General features: G+C 37.5%; 1 protein-coding gene across 10 annotated transcripts in view; it reads left to right on the plus strand.

Moving 5' to 3' along the window:
• Nucleotides 1-19238, plus strand: part of VWDE (von Willebrand factor D and EGF domains) — a 42661-nt gene that overhangs the window by 15413 nt on the left and 8010 nt on the right. For 9 of the 10 annotated variants that reach the window (XM_030009988.1, XM_030009990.1, XM_030009991.1 and 6 more), the window contains 17 exons: nucleotides 171-385; nucleotides 710-783; nucleotides 2757-3030; nucleotides 4446-4654; nucleotides 5110-6095; nucleotides 7328-7464; nucleotides 10393-10548; nucleotides 11153-11257; nucleotides 11621-11735; nucleotides 13656-13906; nucleotides 14024-14243; nucleotides 14789-14926; nucleotides 15523-15585; nucleotides 17110-17790; nucleotides 18118-18213; nucleotides 18298-18393; nucleotides 18954-19049. In XM_030009988.1, coding sequence (XP_029865848.1) covers nucleotides 171-385; nucleotides 710-783; nucleotides 2757-3030; nucleotides 4446-4654; nucleotides 5110-6095; nucleotides 7328-7464; nucleotides 10393-10548; nucleotides 11153-11257; nucleotides 11621-11735; nucleotides 13656-13906; nucleotides 14024-14243; nucleotides 14789-14926; nucleotides 15523-15585; nucleotides 17110-17790; nucleotides 18118-18213; nucleotides 18298-18393; nucleotides 18954-19049 — 3912 coding nt within the window. The remainder of the gene's footprint in view (nucleotides 1-170; nucleotides 386-709; nucleotides 784-2756; nucleotides 3031-4445; nucleotides 4655-5109; nucleotides 6096-7327; nucleotides 7465-10392; nucleotides 10549-11152; nucleotides 11258-11620; nucleotides 11736-13655; nucleotides 13907-14023; nucleotides 14244-14788; nucleotides 14927-15522; nucleotides 15586-17109; nucleotides 17791-18117; nucleotides 18214-18297; nucleotides 18394-18953; nucleotides 19050-19238) is intronic. The other variant, XM_030009997.2, reaches the window with a different exon arrangement.

The raw sequence follows: 19238 nt of genomic DNA on the forward strand, positions 1-19238 counted from the left end.
TATGAAGATGTAGAGAGGGCGTTTTGCATGACCAAACCCAAGAAAAATGCATAATTATTTTAATTTATGAAAATGTTTGTAAATCATTTATGTATCTACCTTAACAGTAGTATACAAAATGTGACTTATTTAGAGGAAAACTCACTAACGATGTGTTTTCATTAAAACAGGTAAAGAGCAGTTAGGTTTAAACTTGGCTCTTTCTTCTTGTCACGTGGATCTTCTCCAGAAACCCTGCAATAATGGAATCTGTAGTCAAGCTGTAATTTATTTCACTGCTGTGACAGACTTTATGCAGGATGGAGACAGGATTACCAGAATTGCAGTCGAACCTATATCCAGTGAGAATTTCCTGTGGAATGGCTATGTTCCAGAAAGCACACAGGTTGAAAATCTTCATGTTAAGCCCTGTAAACTGGCCAGAAATGTGGCTGATGTTAATGAAGCTTCTATTTCAGTTGTGACTTGCTGACTCACACCAAGATTTTTAAGTGGTCGATTTTCTTTTGTTTTATTTTCATTGAAATGCTGCGTTTTCATTTGAATTAATTTTTTACATTTTAATACTGATATAACTACTCAGATTGATTAAAAGTATAATATAATATATTTATTAGAATGTAAACTAGTATCATAAGATAAATAATGCACCTGAGTCTGTTTATTTCCTAATCTGACATGGCTCACTATGTGCTGCTTTGTTTTGAAGATTACAGTAAAGGATCTACCCACTGCCTACTGCTACTCATTTACTGACCCTCATATAATTACATTTGATGGAAGGTAATCACTGGATTGCTGCTCTTAATTTTAAGTGTGTTGGGATTTTCTGTGGGTGTTTTTTGCAGGGTTGTTTGTTTTATTTATTTTAAATCTGTGCTGGTGATACCCGTTAGCTGTAGTTTTCTATAACTGCACTTGGTATTTTACATTCTTTCTCAGACAATAAGGATAAATGTGCTTTAGTTAGTAAAAGCTTGCCAGTCATGATGATGTTTATAGTATTTGTATTTCTAAATGCAAGTTTTGGGGTTGTGGCAAAAGAGTGAAGCAAATGGACTATTTTCCTTTTTAGAAGAGTATGCCAAGAGAGGAGTGGTTGCTGTACATTCTGTTGACTATGAAAGATAGAAATGTTATTAAATATGAACAATGATAAAATGATTGATTAGGCAAAACTCTTTTAATGCAAAGGTGTTTCCAACCTACAGCATAGTTTCCCTGTTTCTGGATGTCAGTATCTGAATCCTTGTGAGGATCAAGTTGCTAAAAGCTATCTGCTGTCTGTGTAACATTGTGCTGAGCTCATTAATGGCATTGAAAGCGACTTATTCACTGCTGCCACTTGCACATCACTAACCTTCTTTCTAAAGTGAAGACAGCTTCCCTGGCCACAGCTGGCATGTTTTTGGTATGCCTCTGTGTTTCAAAGTGTTTCTAATTCATGGAAGGTGTCAGAACAAACACAAGTTCCACACCTGGGACTTTTATATTCTCTGCTCAGCAGAAGCACATTTCTTTAAGTGGCAGGATGAGAAGAAGAGGATAGGTTGCCTCCAAATAAGGATGTTCAGCCCACTACCCCACTTTTCTTCTGAACTTGATAACAAAAAGGAAAAGACAACTTGTAATTGCTTCTCTGATAGCACTGTGACTAGTAATAATAATAATAATAAAGTTACTGGGGTTATCCTGAGCTTGCAGTTCCTCCTTCAGTGGAAGTTATAGGGATGACTTCACTGGGCATTTTGACCATCGATACGTTGTGATCAAGCTTTCTTATGAAGCAGTGATTTACTGTGATATGGTCTGGCTGGAAGCATGATGCTGCAGGGAAAGAACTTTCTTTTTAAGGATAAAGTCTGTTGCTACTTTATTTTACAAATTGAGGAAACAAATAGAAAAGGAACTGTCCTTACTGAATCATGGGTAATCCTGTGCAGTCCCAGTAGGGTAGCCATCTGCAGTTTGTCTGCTGGCCCATTATACACAAAGCAAATCAGATTCTGCAATTAACTGTCAAATGCCATTTATAGCCAAGAGGCTGTTAAACTTCCAGCAAAAGTTTGAAGTTTTTTCTTCCTCTCCTCTCCTCTCCTCTCCTCTCCTCTCCTCTCCTCTCCTCTCCTCTCCTCTCCTCTCCTCTCCTCTCCTCTCCTCTCCTCTCCTCTCCTCTAATTTTCAAATCTCAGGGAATAAGCACTCCCCATCTTCATCTTAATAAAGCAGACCTTTTTAAAAGCATGTGACTTTCTAAATCATTTTGTCAAGGGTACTTAAGCAGTTTTCAGCAGCTGCCCCCCACATGCACACTGCTGTGCATCTTGTTGCTCTTGCTGCATAGGTGTACTACCATAGGAACACAAAGGTTGAGAAGTACTCTCCAGTTCTCTGTCATAAGCACTGTTAAAATGTCAAAGAATGGCAGTGGCTTCATGGTTTTGTTTCCATTCACAACCTTTGTCTACATATAATCCAGTCATGATCCTTCTTTTATTCCTTATTTTTCTGCTGTGAAACAGGTTTAATTTTTTCAATTCAGAGCTGCACAGAGGAAGATATGATGGTGTTTGTTCAGAACAAGGTTGTGTGTTCGTTTGTGGGCTGTAGTGTTTGGTTTTTCTGATGCAGGAAAATTAGTTGCAGTATCAAAGATCACCAAATATCAGAAATTTGTTTTAAGATAAAGTTGCTGATCTGGTGATACAGTTATTTTATAACCAAAGTGATATCACATGCTATTCTTTTGATTCCAGACTCTATGACAATTTTAAAACAGGAACATTTGTTCTCTATAAGAGTACATCTCGAGATTTTGAAGTTCATGTTCGCCAGTGGGACTGTGGAAGTCTTCGCTACCCAGCATCCTGTAACTGTGGCTTTGTTGCCAAAGAAGGAAGTGATATAATTGCATTGGACATGTGCAGTGGTCAGCTACGTGAGTCACAGCCACACTTATCTGTAATAAATAGAGACACAACAGGAAGCAATGTTAGAATCACTGAATCCTACCTGGGAAGAAAAGTAACAGTAAGTAGTAAATAATTGCTTGCAGATGTAATGGTTATCTCAGCAATTATTTTTACCAATTCACACCAATTTCAGAACTAAAACATGTTTTATTTTCTGCAGTTAAGCAATAGCATAATGTTTATTTTACAGCCGTAGTCCTTTGGCCAGTGTTTTGCTTGTAAGTGAAGGATGTTGTCCTCAAAAACAAGGATGTGTCAACATGCATACCTTTCTGGAACCATGTTGTCAATCACAGTGTACAACCCTTGTGTGGAAGGTGCAGTTTTCAGATTCAGATATGAGCTTATTTAGCAGCCCTGGTGTTCCAGAATGAGATCTCTGTGGGCTCTTTTTCACTCATGCCAGTGCAATATAGGAAGGCTGTGCATGCAGATAATTAAGTATGCCAAATGACATCCATAGAATTAGAAGTGTAGATGGTTTCCCTAGAGAATGTGGCCCTCAGATAAAACATTCATGTTTACTTTTGTAATTTCCTGTAGATTTTCTGTTGTAGATAGAGTTGCTGTAGGACTCCACTGAACTTCAAGTGAAGCAGAATGTGAAAATGAAGCCCTCATCTGCTCTTTTATCACTCTGTTGGTCTGGAAGGCAAGCCATAAAAACAGATAACGCCTTTTCAACTTGGGTTTGGCTATCAGTATAAGACTATTTTAAATATTTAACTTTTATCTGAAGCACTTAATCTGAAGACCTCATATGTGAAATATTAAGATGACTAGGCAATAGAGAAATTAAAAGGACACTGAGGAACCAGAAAAATTAAGTCACTTGCTGAGATTTGTACAGCAAGTTATAATAGAAACAGCATTTAAACTTGCAGTGGATTTTGTTCTTGAGACTTCTAGTATTTCTTTCAAGAGATTGTAAAGTTGCCTAAAATTAAATAGTAAATATTTGAGGCTATTCTGAGGTATCTAGAACAATGAGGATCAGCTTTGCAGGTAGAAAGTGACTCTATATTAAGCTACTAACACAGGGAATCCTGTAGCTGACAAAAAGTAAGTTGAGAAGGGTGCTGTCAAAGAGTCTATTCATATTAGCAGAATCATCCCTTTCCATATGCTAGCGTGTGAAGAGTGAGCAGCCTAGCTGATTTTTGATTCTCTGTGGTTTTGCCATCACTGACCTTCCACAACATACCTGCTAATGATGGATGAAGTTTATGGACCTATAGTGCACCATCTAGCTGCCTGCTAAGGTTGAGATGTATAGGGTTTTTATTTACAGGGCTTCACATGAAGAAGAAATAGTGAAATTTGTCTGATCCAGAATAGTTAGAGCAAGAGTTTAATGGGATGTCTTTATATTCCTGGCCTTTTCCAATTGTTCCTTGCCAACAAGCACACCCGGTTTTATTAGGTAAAATAAAAATCATGTTTCTCATGATGATATCATCGATCTCTTTCTAGGTTTTGTTTTCTTCTGGAGCTTTCGTTCGTGCTGATGTGAGTGAATGGGGAATGAGCATAACACTTAGGGCACCCAGTTCAGATTACAGACATACAATGGGACTCTGTGGCACCTTTGACGGAATTGCAGAGAATGACTATCACACTGCAAGTGGGGTGGAAATCCCAAACCATGCTAATGTTCCTTTTTCTTTTATTAAGGAATGGAGGTAACAAAATACTGTTTCAGTCAAATGTCATCATTTTTGGTTCAACCTTTCCTTCACTCTCTTAAAAACTTGTCAAAATGATAATAATAAAAAATCTTCCTAAGTTTTTAAGTTAATGTTAGAATGCCATCATTACATTCCATAATTAATTTCAGAGAAAATTGAAATTGAAGTGCCAAATTAATATTTAAGTGGTATGATATAAGATGAGTTTGAGTAGGTTTTGAACAAAGTATCAAGGTATACAGAAAATATCCACTCTTCTCGATTCTTCTATTGTAAGTTACCCTCATGGTTTTGTGATTTAACTGGTCTTTAAATATAGCTGTATGCTGCAGATTCTGTGATCTATGCTGTAGAAGTATGAAACGACAAAAAGCAAAAGAAATGTTAAAGCTTTACTAAAACAATGAAAATAGTTCAGATACAGTTTCATCTTTTTCTTTCTTCTCTAGAATTTCACCGGGAGATAGCTTGTTTGACAAGACACCTGCTTCTTTAACATCATCTAGAAAAATAGTCTTCTGCGACTGTGCACTTGAAAATACTAGATTATATCCATCAGTGAATAAACTAGAGACAGTTTCTCAGTCAGAACTTCCTCTGTCTTGTAAAGAAAGTGAAAATGGTAGATTTCTTTCTTTGATACCAGGACTGGATGTCACTGCTGAGTTTCTTGGTCCTGTCGATCTTGTCAGAGGGTTAGAGAAACGTTCGTCTGCGCATGAAATGGATTCATCTACACTTCTGCAGAGGGAGGATAATCAAACCGAACTTCACAAAACATCACTAGTAAATACACGTGTCTCTGCAACCTCAGTGGGAAATACTGGTGTAGGAAGAAAAGGAACTTCAAGCTCAGGCATTAGAAGAGATTCTCACCGTTACAGTAGTGATCTTCACAAAAGTCAGTCTGTTACAAGTAGGGGGAAGCGCCAAAATTATTATGAATACCATCCAGTATTTCTATTCCAAAGTCTTAGCCAAACAGACTTAGAGGGATATAGTTATTTTTTCCCAGAGGACCATGCCACTGACACAGACCAAAAGTTTCTTCCTTCTTGGCCCACACCTTCTGGCCTCACTGAGTCTAGCACTTTGTTACTATGCCAGCAGGCAATAGCTAATTCCAGTATAGGAAGATCTTGTCGTGGCCTTCTTGGCCGGCGAATAGAGGATGCGATCAATATATGTGTTAAAGATTTGCTGCTGAAAGATGACCTCAGTTGGGCAGAAGCTTCCTTAGCTCTTCTAGAGAATGAATGTGAGAAAAGAGTTTTAGAAGAAATAAATTACAACCAACAGGAACTTGAAGGGTCGGTTGAGAGCCTACTTATTGCATTAAAGTGTCCCAGTCTCTGCAGTGGTAACGGGGAATGTACAGAATGGGGCTGTGCATGTTTTCAAGGCTACAGCTCATATGACTGCAGCATACTGTCTGGTAAGTGGGGGGAGAAAAAGAGATTTACTTAAATAATGTTCTCAATGTTTGTGCAACATACATTTATTTTTCTGCCTTTCTCTCCTGCTTTTGTATGCTGACAAGGGTTCCTTACAGTGGCCCTGTTCGTTATCCAGCAATTTAGTTCCAGTTTAATGCAGCCATAATTGTTTTCTATTCAGCTTTCTTGTTTCTGAAGGGCAAAACATGGGCTTAGTTTTTGGTATGTCAGATTTAAAATATTTACCACTTGGCAACTTTGCAGTCCAGAACATTGCCCCAAGAGATTAGAAATGTTTCCATACTCTGTCTTCTTCAGGGAAGATCTGCCACATCCATCCATTCCCTAATTTTTTATAGTCTATGTGATCCTGTTTATTAACTGTAAGTGGGATGTTTTTCTCTTTGGTGATGTTACATCTCTGTAAGCTAACTGTGTCAGAAGTGGTGGGAGCAGAATTGATGGTGAAGAAAAAAGTAGTGCAGCAAATAGAGGTGGACAGGGTTGTTTGTTTGTTTTTCTTTAATAAATAAGGCATTCACTAAAAATTCAGTTAAGCAGGTACACTGGAAAAATATGAGAAGTACTACAAAAATCAAAACTCTTTCAAAACAGAACCTGTTAATATTTTGTTTTGCAATGGTGTTTTTGTTTTAGTGACCCATTTAAAAGCAAATAGAGAAAGAGGTAAGAGAATAATAAAAAGAAATATTTTATTCCTCTTGAAGTCAAATAAACTGGTTTTACTTCATAAAAACTATTTTGGAGTGTTCTAATCTTTGTCAGTTTATTTCCTGAAATAACTTCCACTTGAGATGTTTTTGTTTAGTCTCTAAACAAATATTTCCCATTATAAATTATTGCATAACTGTAACCTTTCCAGTTCCTATTACTAGGGCCTGAGTTTCATTTAGATTTTATTCTGCAAGTGTGATGTAAAGAACCATAAATGAGAAAGCAAAACACATATTCACAAGTGTTTGTTACCAGATGAATGTTTTCTCTGCTTCATAACACTCAAGTTCCAAGAGAAGACAAAAGCTTAGCTTTAAAGTTAAGGTTCATTTTAACAATAAAAAATGTTTCTGTTTATGCCTTTCTTCAGCTGGGTCCAGATTTCATTGTTTACATAGTTTTCTTAGTTGGATAGAGAAATAAACATACTGCTTAATGTCAGTGCATATGAACGAGTTAATATACTGACATTCATTGTGTAATCTCTATTTCAAAGACCAGGCTCCAGAAATTACAGAGCTGGAGAATGCTGGGCTGTGCAATATTCGACAGTATGACTGCACATCGGTAAGAGCTTTTGGACATGGCTTCAGGGAGTCATTGAATCTGAAATGTGAAATTATCAAATTACAGGTAGGTCTGCCTGAATAGTAACAATTACATTTTAAACTTCTCAGAGAACGAGGGAAAAAATGCCTAACATATTATTCATCGATGTGGGTACAACCCAATGCTTTAGTAGAAGCTAAAAGCAAAGGCACTCAGCACTTTGCAGCAGACACTCAAGTCTTTGCAAGATTGCTGTTTCCTCCATGATAAGAGAAATACAAAACATAATGGGAATGTTCAGCAGCCGAGAGGGAGATAACAGCATATGGCAGCTATCCATCAGAAAAGGGCAAGGGCAGCCCTATTAGCAGCAACCAGTACATCATTGTTCGGTTTTTTAAGTGCTTATGGAGAGGAATTGAAGTACCGGCTCTTTGAAAAAGGACAGCAAGGTTAAAGACATTGTTGCTAGATTTCTGTCTCAAATCTAATGCTTGAAGTAGCCCTTTTATAAACATAATAAATCTGTTACGAAAAGAGAAAGGCATTTTTGATGTGTTGTCCATTTCCCTGGAGTAGAATACCACGGCTATTTAGTGATGTATGTGAGCTCTATACCCCAGGTTTGAACAGGAGATTAAAAATGTTGCACTGTAAACTAAGAGGAATCTGTACAGAGAGACTGTTGTTACTCAGACCTAGAATTTGCTCAAGGCAAATTTACAGGAAGTTTACAAGTGTTAGCCTGGAATAAACAATTGGCAATTGTTTTTATGTCAGGTTAAACACGAGAATAAAAAAAGCTTCAAAGTAAAATTGGGTTTCATTGATGTGATGATGGTGGGGGGTGAGGGGGGAGGAGATGGTGAAAGGGAAACCATTCAATGGGAAAATTTTGTTCTTGAGGCAAAAGCTTTCCTTAGCTAGTTCCAGCAGATACTAAATTTATTTGACAGATTAAGCAATGCTGGCTATAGATTTTTCTTAAACACAACATGTATCCGCTTATCTGCAAGTTGGCAAAGTTGAGAGTAAGTTCACACTCCATCAGGTTAAAAGACTTTTAGACCAAGATCACAGTGAGACAATTATTGGGAGTTCACTTATCACAGTTTGAAATGTCTCAGTTTTAACTCAAGGCAAGATATTCTGATATAACACTCTTTGTGGTGGTGTATTTGGCTCCCAACTACAAAAACTTTCTATTTGATCACATTCATTGATGATCTTCTCACTGACAAGAGCCAGGTAAGAAAATGAACACTACTGCTGTTATCTGTAGTTGAGGAGGAAGCTGAGACAAAAGAAAGGATGTTTGGGTTTTGGGGTTTTTGGGGTGGGGGGTGTTTGTTTGGATGTTTTTTTGTGTGTTTAGTTTCGTTTGTTTAATTTTCAGGCTGGAGTAATAGTGACTTTATGCAGATGTCAATGGACTTGCAACAGTATAGAACTCTACGTATTTTGAGATTAAACTTAAATGATCAAAATTTCATAGAAGAGGCATTTTGGCAGAATTTAGAGCTAATACACACTGAATTTCTTATTTTTTATATTTCCACTTTTGAAAATTTAAATCAAATCCATTGTCCATGGACTGTCCTACCATGTTAGGAAGGATGTAGGTCTCATGGATGATGCTAAAAGAGGTGATTCAGAGAATTCTATATTGAAGTACCTCACAGATGCAGGACTACGGCACACCTTTTGGTAGAGGTTTGGGTAGGACATGGCCAAGGAACCTATGGTTACACAGATCCAGAATTTACTAAGATTTTTGTAAAGGATGAGAGTGTGTTTAACCTCCCCCAAACAAAAATACCATTTTAGTTCCTTATTTATGTTGAACTGCAGAAGTTTTTCTATGAACCTAATAAATGCTAGTAGATCTAGAAGGTTTTTTAATTGGTTTTTGAAAGGTTAATTTGTTTCTGAAAAAATTATCTGAACTTGCCTCCAGCTAGTAACAAAATGTTTCTGGAGAAATAGACTGCATCATATTTCAAAAGTTACGGTACTAAATGCACTCAAAATGACACATTTAGAAATATTTAGCTGTTACACTTTTACTCACCCTTGCTGTGAATTCCTTAACTGAGTGTGGGGTGAAAGAAGAACAAAATGTTTGGTTGGAACAAAAATTGCTCATATGTCTCTTCAGCAAAAGATTTTATTTTTCTGTCATTTTACTGTTTGTAAAAATAAATAAATAAATACAAGGCCTATCAGAAGATGACTCCCCATGTCAGGATTGGTATTGAATAAATGTCTTGATTGACTCCAGTAGTTGAAAAAATGTGCCACTCAGTAAAACCTAGTCAAACTCAGATTTATTTTGATTTTGCTGTTCTCTTGATTCTTAAGTCTGTCTGTATTCTTACTTCCATCTAACTTTATTTTCAGTATGCTTATGCCTGCTTCCACATCAATACTTCAGTCAAATAGTATTATCATCCCTATTCTGTTACCTTGAACTCTCAAGATAGATCCTTGGATGACTTGTCCTCACTGCAGTTTAGAAGTCTACAGGGTTAATGGTGTAATCTATTGGCTTGTGCAAGGGCTTAATGGCTGACTGCCAGTATTCCCCCAGCACCCAGAATGATACCTGAGCCCTGCCAAAAACCTCATCTGTTCCTTGGACTAAAGGTTGTCCTCTCATGGGAGCAGAGATGGAGAGGGATAGAGGCACTTATACATCAGATCAGTGCTGTTAGAGCATCACCCACTGCTTAACCCTCCTGTTACCCTCTAGCTGGAAGAACTGTTTGTCCTTGGCAATGCAGTGCCAAAGGGCCGTGCAGCAGGAAAGACTTCTCTGCCTTTTCTTCCACAGTAGCAGGCTTAGGTAGAAATCTATGTGGGCAAATAATGGCATTTAATATTTCCCACTGCGTTCTAATCCAGAGACATTAGACTTGTTCAAACACCGTGTAGTACATGTTTTTTTTCTCTGATAAAAATATTTTCATTATGTATTTCACTGAAAAACAGATTTTCTGTCTTAACTTTTAGTATAGTGATAGACAATGGATTCCTGGAGAACCTCTAACTATGCCAGCTGCCTTCCAAAATGCCAGGACTGTCGAGTGCCAGTTACCAAATGATGGCCGGCAGTCTGATGTCATGGATCTGGTTGATGATAAACCCATTGCCAAGTGGCAAATAAAGGTACTTGCAGAAATTTCAAATATTCACTTACAGGTATTCCTATTAAGATGAAAATATATTACATAGATATTATCGGTTTTTTAATCGTACTAAATGTGGAACTCAGCTTGCTTAACTTGGAGTCTCAGTTTCATCACCTATGCTTAAGTGTTGAGTGCCATTTGAGAGTGTTCTTCTGCAAGGGGACTGGTAGATACGACCTAGGACCTACAGAGACACATGTTCTTCAAGAGTAGAAGTTAAAGGCCAGGTGGTTACCCTAGAGCATTTCAAATGACATTAGACACATTTATGGGAAAAATGAGTTGAGCCCAGTCTACACGTACAAATCCCTGTGTGAGATAGATGTCTGAGCTCTCATACAGATTGAGTTAATGAAGACAATAGAGCCTACACACTCTTCAGTTTACCCTAAAGTAGACACCTACATGTGGTTGGTCAAATATCTGCCTAGACTTATTGGCAGGATTAATTAGGTTTCTGATGACTATTATGAGAGTTTAAACGGCTAAATGTAGGTTGAGTCGAAGCTCATGCTAGCAGTCGATGCGGTGATACTTTGATACCTGGATGGGTTAATCAATTTTTATTTTACATCTTTCAGATTTCTAATGATGGATTCATTTATAGCAACTCTAAAACAATGATATTATATGACGGAGCCTGTCAGGCATGTGAACCACAGGAATCTGGTTTATGTGCATTAAGGGTATGTATTTCCATCACTCTCTGTTATGAACATATGCATCTTTTCAGGCAGAAAAAAATCTAGAAAAATCAGCAGAACGTACCCTGTTCTTGTTTCCAACAGGGATTTTCCATGCACAGAAATAAGCACAGAAAGAGAAGCTGGGATGAGGCAATTTTGAATTAAAAAAATCAACCCAAAACCACTTCATATAATTACCAAATAAAAACAAACATGCTGTCAGTTGTTTAGATTTAAAAACAACCTTAGTCATTTAGTGGAAGTGCAGAATAGATTAGATTTTATCTGACACTTTAAAAATTCATCCAGATTTATTGTTTGATAACCAAAAATTAATGAATCACATTGTCATTTCTCTAAAAGGAGAAAACATGCAACATAGATGGACTCTGTTACGGTGAAGGTGACACAAATCCAACCAGCCCTTGCTTACTCTGCAGACCTGACATATCAAAGTTAACTTGGTCAGTTGTTGAAAGTAAGTTCTAAATAGTTTTTGGGTTTTTTTTTAGTAGCAAGAAGTTGAAAATCGACTAAGTTTTTAAATTTATGGAAATAGTGAAGTTTTAAGTTTAACTAGTTAAGTGTTTCATTTAAAGCTTAGTACCCGCTATTTTAGCCTGTAATTTGATTTTGGTTTTCATCTGACATTTCTCCTAATTTCTGAAAATGATATTTTGTTTTCCAGACCATACATGTAAAAGTCATGCTTTTTTTTTTTTTCTTGCCCAGCTCCCCCCAGTAGCCGTTACAAATAACTAATGAAAATTAACAGCTCTCAGCCTAATTGGCACTTTGAATTCTTTTGATATTTGGCACAGCTACATCCACAAATGTTTGTCTTCAACATTTTGGAACAAAAGATATTTTCCAACAAATGACTGATAGCAAACAAGAGGAGAACACAAACTGAATTAAATGGCATGTCATATTTATTATCCACTTAATATTTGGACATAATCCACATTGATGGCATAGATACGTGGCCTAAACAAATACTTGAAAGTATATCCAAGGCTGTCATGCTTCCATCCAGTTAGAAACCACACTATGAAAAGAAGACCCAAGTCTAGATTCTTCGTTTTCCTTCTCCATAGTACAAAGTTCTAGCCTAGAAGTTGTAGCTCTTTTGGCTCAGATCTTAGTCTTTGCATATGCAAATCATATTCGTCCCTTCACCAAATGGGACATCTTTTGGGGCTTTACTAGTAGCCATCCAGCCTGCCCCATCAACCCCAGTCTATAACATCTCAAATACAAGTGTTCCATCAGTGTTTTCATGGGTGAATGTGCTGGCAAGACTCTGCCTGGATTGGGAGGGGTCCTGTATGAGTGGGACTTCTGGTGCCTGTCTTGCTGAATCTTTTCCTAGTTCAAACTTGTACTGAAAGCCAAGGTAGCTATACCTATTCCAAAAGAATGAAACCTGAATGAAATGAAACTCATCCAGCAGTCAGGGAGTCAAGGGGTTTCCGTGTTACAGCCACAGACTGGAATTCAATATTGCCAGAGTCAGAAATGGGAGAAGAATGTAAACCAGAGGCAATTCCCCAAAACCAAGGAGCACCTCTTCTCCAGAGTGGATGACATTAGGAACGGGGTGTCAGAATCTAACTGCTGAGACACCGATTACAGCTGCTTCTCCCTTCATGGTTTCTGCCACAGTGGGTGGGTTCCTGCTTGGAGTTGTCACTTCACTGTAACCCAAAACTTAGCAATCTTAATCACCTTTCTATGTCCCACCTTCAAAACCTACACTATCCTCAGGGCTTCTGCTTCTTTCTTTCACAGAACTTGTCCTGGTGCTGGGGTTTTGTTTGTTTGTTTTCACCTGGTATCTCTAGAAATCTAGCTATTCCTGCCAAATAGGTTAGAGCTCAACAGTGCAGTCTAAATAGACTTAAGGCTTACTAGTAAGTTGTTGTGTGGTTGAAATCCTTCCTAGGAATCGTGCATGAATAACTTATTCCATCACCTCATGCTCAGTTTTGCCAAGATAGTCACAGCAGCCCATTACCAAGTATCGCTTAACAATATCTATTCATTTGTTAAAGGAAACCGCAGTCACCTCTGAGTTTTATGTCTTCCTGTACTTTAATCTGCAAACTATCTCTGCATAGGTAAAGTATAGTGGTTAAATTTGATAAATTCTGAGTTCTTTCTATGTATATAGATGCGCTGCATCTTTACAAGCTCTTGCGTAGTATAAGTAATTTCTTGGTTATGTTGTTACAGTTATCATGACAATATCTAGTGTTTTTCCTGTGCCATTCAAATGACATTAGAATTTAAGAGAAGTAATTACATGACTTCCTTAATAGAAAGATAGGCTCCTTTTAATTTTTATAAGTATATTGCAACTTTTGCTTAAAAAAGGAAAATATCTCCTTTGTTACAGACAACCAGCCTCCAGTGCTTGAAACTTTTCAGGGTATGCTACAGACTTTTTATGGAGAAGATTTTGTATATCAGTTTTTGGCTTCAGATCCAGAGGGCTCTGCTATTCAATTCACATTGGATTCTGGTCCAGAAGGTGCCAGTCTATCCCCATCAGGTCTCCTTTTGTGGAAAGCTGTGTCAATGAATCTCCAGAAAATAACATTTTCTTTGACAGATGACTGCAACGCAAAGACTAAGGTAGAAATAGAGGTAATGAATATTACAGTAAAATGACACCTACTAGTAAGATGTTTAAGATACCTGATTACAAAACTCATTGCTAGTTCATTAAAAAAAGAAAACTGTCTTATTGGGCATGTCTTGTAGGTCAGTGTAAAATCGTGTGATTGCCTAAATAATGGCTCATGTGTGACAAACATTAATTTCCCACCTGGAAGTGGAAGATATCTTTGTGTGTGTGTGGCTGGATTTGAAGGTGATCTCTGTCAAGTGAATACTGATGACTGTAAACTTAACCAGTGTGGTATTGGCAGATGTGTGGATGGAATAAACAGCTATTACTGTGAATGTCCACCTGAACTTCAAGGTAAATTACTACTTTATTTACACACATATATCACATTTAGTGATAAATAGGAGTTTCTAATTTTATGTCAACAATTTTTGTAAAAAATTTTTGACTATAAATAGCTTGCTGCTAGGGTTTGAGGAAATTTTATGGTCTTGTGATAAAATTATAAGATATACTTCAAGATTTTTCTGGCATGAATACAATGGTTGTTCATATTATGAGAGCAAATTTCGTCTGCAGAGGTAAACTCAGCAACATGGTGAAACATAGGAGTGATGAATTTCATTACAGTGTGATTCCTCCTATGCCTGCAGATAAAAATGTAGTCCCCACAGACCATCTTCTCCGTATTCCGCAATAAGCAAGATACTTGATATAAGATGTAAAAATGTGAATAGCAAACCTAGTCAGCTGTACTTATTAGATGTACTGAAATAGTTTGCACTTGATAGATGCCCTTTTTGTATTCAGCACCTGCATACATTCTACTTTTATAAACACACTGTCAAAGTCTAGTGACACGAAATTACAAAAAAACCCAAATCTGTATTTCATTGCAGGTAAAAATTGTCAAGATGATGTGGATGAATGTGTATCCAGTCCTTGCTTCCCTGGAGTATTTTGCTTCAATACTTTCAGTTCTTACTATTGTGGTCCATGCCCAAATAATCTGCAAGGAGATGGGAAGTCATGTTATGGTAAAATTATTTGTTTTTCAGAAGAATGCTATTACCTTATTGTCATTCAGATAAGGTATCTTTGGTTGTGCTTCATGTTTCTAACAGTAACTTAGAACTCTTTTCAGTAGTCAGCAAAACAGGACTGTGTCTCTGATTGTGGATGGCTGGGACAGGATCTCAGTTGATGACAACATCAGACTGCACTGAGTCACATAGTTGTAAAACACTTTTTCAGGTGACTGGAAAAAATAGATACAAAATAGCCAAATTCTTTTATATCAAAGTAGAATACAATGAAATGTTGGGGTTTTTCTGCATTATTTTCATAATATGAACAATTATTGACAAAATATTTTTCTATCAGATTGCTTAACATAGAACCCAAATCAAGGCACTTGCCAAATAAGGTGCCCAAACATTTATTTAAAATGCAATTACTGAATAACTTGTATTTTTAAAATACTCTACTGAAAACTTTTAAGAAGCAATTTTTACTCTTCATCTGCTTTCTGAATTTTGAGTTATTTTTATGTATTAAAACTTTTAACTCTGTAATTTATTTGCAGTTGAAACAAAAGTAACTACTAATGTGTTTTCACATCTTTTGTTTTTAGGAAGCTTTGAGGACACTAATGTTGAAAGAAAGGATTCCTCAGGAGAAACTGGAGGGAACAAAGGTGATTTTTTTGTGAAGAAAATGGAATTTCTGATTCACATACTGTTAAGAATATAGCTGGGAAATAAAGGTTCTAGTCAGTTTTATGTTATTCACTTTAATTTTTCAGTTTGACTCAGTTTAATTCATTATTGGCGTTGTATTCTGATGTGAAAAATGAGACTGAAATGTCAATATCAACAAATCCCTTAGGTCAGTCAAGTCATTTTATTGACAGTGTGATGTATGACGTTCTTATCGTTGCCTTTTGTTTTTGTGACTAACCACTGACATGAAATAGGTAACGTGGGGATAGGGACATCTGTTATATGAGATAAGCAAGAGTTTATGGCATTATGTTGAATGCCATTTTCCTGCTTTAACTCAAAGGAAAGGTGAAGGGTATGGCAAGTGAATGTCTTAATTCCAAAACTCCATAAACGCTGTTGCTGGCATTTCTAGCTCTGTGCCTGCTGGGGCTTTCTTTGCAGGAAATTTTTGTGTGTCTTTTCCCTTTAGCTCTGAATTGTTAGTGGGGGAGGAGGAAAACTCTCACTCTGCTGCCAGTGCTGGATAATTCTTCATCGGCTGCAAAATGGTTTGCTTTTCAGCAGTGGGAGACAGCACTCTGTGATAAGATTCAGTGAAGTTTAACCTTTTGTAGACCATTTTCTAGTACAATTCTAAATGGAGTTAGGGACAGAGGTTAAGTTAGGTTGGATAATCTCCTCCAGTTTCATTCCTCCTCTGCCCCATAATGCTAAAAGCCCATATATGGCATTCTGCTGTTCTGGGATTACAGTGCCATCCTCCTTCCCACAACCCATCAGACCACCTGCTTTTTCTGGGCAGAATATGAAGAACTTTTCATTCTCTTTGCACTCCTTTGAATGAGGAGACTGAGTCAGTCTCTGTTGTTATAAAACACATGAAATATCCCACTAATAAAACCCATGCAGAAACTTTAAGAAAGTTTGGAGAGTAAAACATGGTAATACTTTTTCTACAAGGTGGTGGATTATTCACCTAAAATACTGTCCATGGTGCATCAGTAAGTATAAGATGCACATACTTGTGATTAAATATCTGCTTCTAGACTCTAGGTTTATTACTAGCAGTTAGACATACTGGTGAACCATAAGAAGTATCTTTTCTTTAAACTCTGTTTCAGTTTTCTAGTTGGAAGCAGTATATGGAGCTGGTAATTTGCTCTGACAGTAAAGCTGTTTATTGACCCAGTATGGGAAAATCTCTGCTGTCTGCCTCATATATATGGTGCTTTCTCCTTATCTTCCAGCCAAGAAAAGGCCATGGTGAAGGGTGGGAAAGGACATACCCAGAATACCTTGATGTCTCCAATTCTGCCAGTTAGGAGTTAGGTTCTACTGCATATGTTCTGATGTAGCACACAGAGAGAATTCCTGAAGCACAGAATGAATGGGCTGTATGTTTTCTGATCAGAAGACATTCCCCACCTTCAGAAGCAAAAAAAAGTCTCATAATATTCCCATACTTTTTTCCCCTCTTTCTTTCTAACATGCTGTAGGTTTTCAACAATCATCCTTTGAGAAGGTTTTAAGCATCTCAGGCTATATTCCCAGTTCTACAGATGTCCCTGAGAGATTTATTTCTACAGAAACAGTCAGTAGCAGCAATCTGCTAGGCTCCACTGTAAAAACAATCGCCACTTGGAAGTCACTTAATTCTCAGAGAAGTGCTTCTGTACAACCTGCTGTTACTGGAAACATTGCTCATGCTCTCAGCGCCATCAGTGGTCACCTTGCTAACATTGAGGAGAGTTCTTCAGTACATGCTGTGATGACTGCATCTTCAAGGAGCCATGCTGTATCACCTGAGAAGAAAACAAGGGCACAAGTTGAGGCCTACAGCTATTTTGAGACCAGCAAGAAGACTTCTCCTAGCAGCAGAACAAATATAAGCAAAGGGCTTGCTTTGCCAAGCAAAGTGTTCAAAGGTGGAAGTGCTCAGAGAGTTCAGCACCTATTAGCCAAGCATAAAGCGAGTCCTTTACCTTTTGTCCTTGTTGAAGTCACTGTCCCACCAAAAATGCTTCCTGAAGAGCTGAGTGAAATAGTGATTCCTAAAGCAGTAACCTGTACTGATTTACCCTGTTTTCCTGGTGTACCTTGTGAGCCAAGTCAGGATGGGAGCATCAAGTGTGGTCATTGTCCTTATGGTTATTATGGAGATGGCTTCACTTGCAGAGGTATTTCAAATGACTGCACTAAATGCTTTGCAGAAAAGAATCTTGCGACATCTTTATAACTTGAGAGTACATTGTTACTGTGCGATTAGTGAAATGCATAGAGTATTGAATTTTCTCATTTTCATTATTAACGTTGCCATAGCCTACAGGCTTTTAGTTTTGTGGATGCACTTAAAATATTTTTTGGATTTGTCTCAGGATCCCCACTTATGGGCAGGGACCTAATGGATTCTATGTGATCTGTTCATTATGTTAGGCAAGACACAGTTGTGCTGAAATGCCACTTTCGTTTTCTTTATTCCTTTCTTTTTCTTCATTGCCTTTCAGCAAGATGTAGACAAACATGTGGCAAAAATATGGAGTGTGTGGCACCCAATATTTGCAAATGCAAGCCTGGTTATGCTGGTTATAACTGTCAGGCCGGTGAGTATGGCATTTTGATTTAGCCTGTGGTAACTTGTATCCACAAATTAATGATTTGAAGATCACTGTTGATTTTTTGCACAGCTCTATGCAGACCTGATTGCAAAAACCATGGGAAGTGCATTAAGCCCAATGTATGTGAATGCCTACCAGGATACAGTGGCTCCACTTGTGAGGAAGGTAAATAGAAGATTTTTCAGTTTTGAATCCATAAATACCCAAAGGATGCTGTAAATAACTTCCATGACTGTTCATTCTGACAGCGAAAAGGTGTGTTCATTTTACTTTAACAGAAACTCTGTTCTCTCAGAATCTCTGAATCTCTGAGAGATTCTCTCAGAATCTCTGAGTTACATGTTGGTATATACCCTGCTTTTTTTGATATACACTGTAAAAGTTGCTTGTGATTGGATATTTCTAAATTTAGCTTTCACAGTAAGTAGAGGAGTTGACCAGTGAATGTAGATGCTTCTAAGCTAAACACTCCCAAAGAGTGGGAAGTCCTGTCTGGAAATTGTCTCAGATTTCTTTTCTTCAGGATGACTGTTGGGCCTCTCTGTACTCTGTTGGAATTAAGTTGTTCTTGTTACTTATTCTTGTCAAAAGGCACTGCATACGTCTCATTATTTCCAGTTCTTTGCTCACTGTCAATTATTAACACTTCCCTTTTTCTAAAGCATAACCAAACCATGCATCTTTTTAGAGGTGATTTCTTGAACAACATAATTCTATATCTGCAGCACATTGTAAACCACCCTGCCAAAATGGAGGCACATGCTTGGCCAGAAATCTCTGCACCTGCCCGTATGGTTTTGTGGGACCAAGATGTGATACAAGTAAGCAAAAAAGGCATAAAGGAAGAATACAGAACATTTCTCCTGTTCTTCAGGAGCAAGAAAGCAAATTATGGCTTAAGTTTTTGATGCACTCTGTCTAATGCTAGCAAATGCCATAATACCCGTGCCACTTTGAAGGCTCCCATACTTGGGCTTTTCAAACATTAGTTAGATAGTATTTGCACGTAA

This window comes from Aquila chrysaetos, chromosome 3 (assembly GCF_900496995.4).
Source record: "Aquila chrysaetos chrysaetos chromosome 3, bAquChr1.4, whole genome shotgun sequence".
In the NCBI taxonomy this organism is placed as follows: domain Eukaryota; kingdom Metazoa; phylum Chordata; class Aves; order Accipitriformes; family Accipitridae; genus Aquila; species Aquila chrysaetos.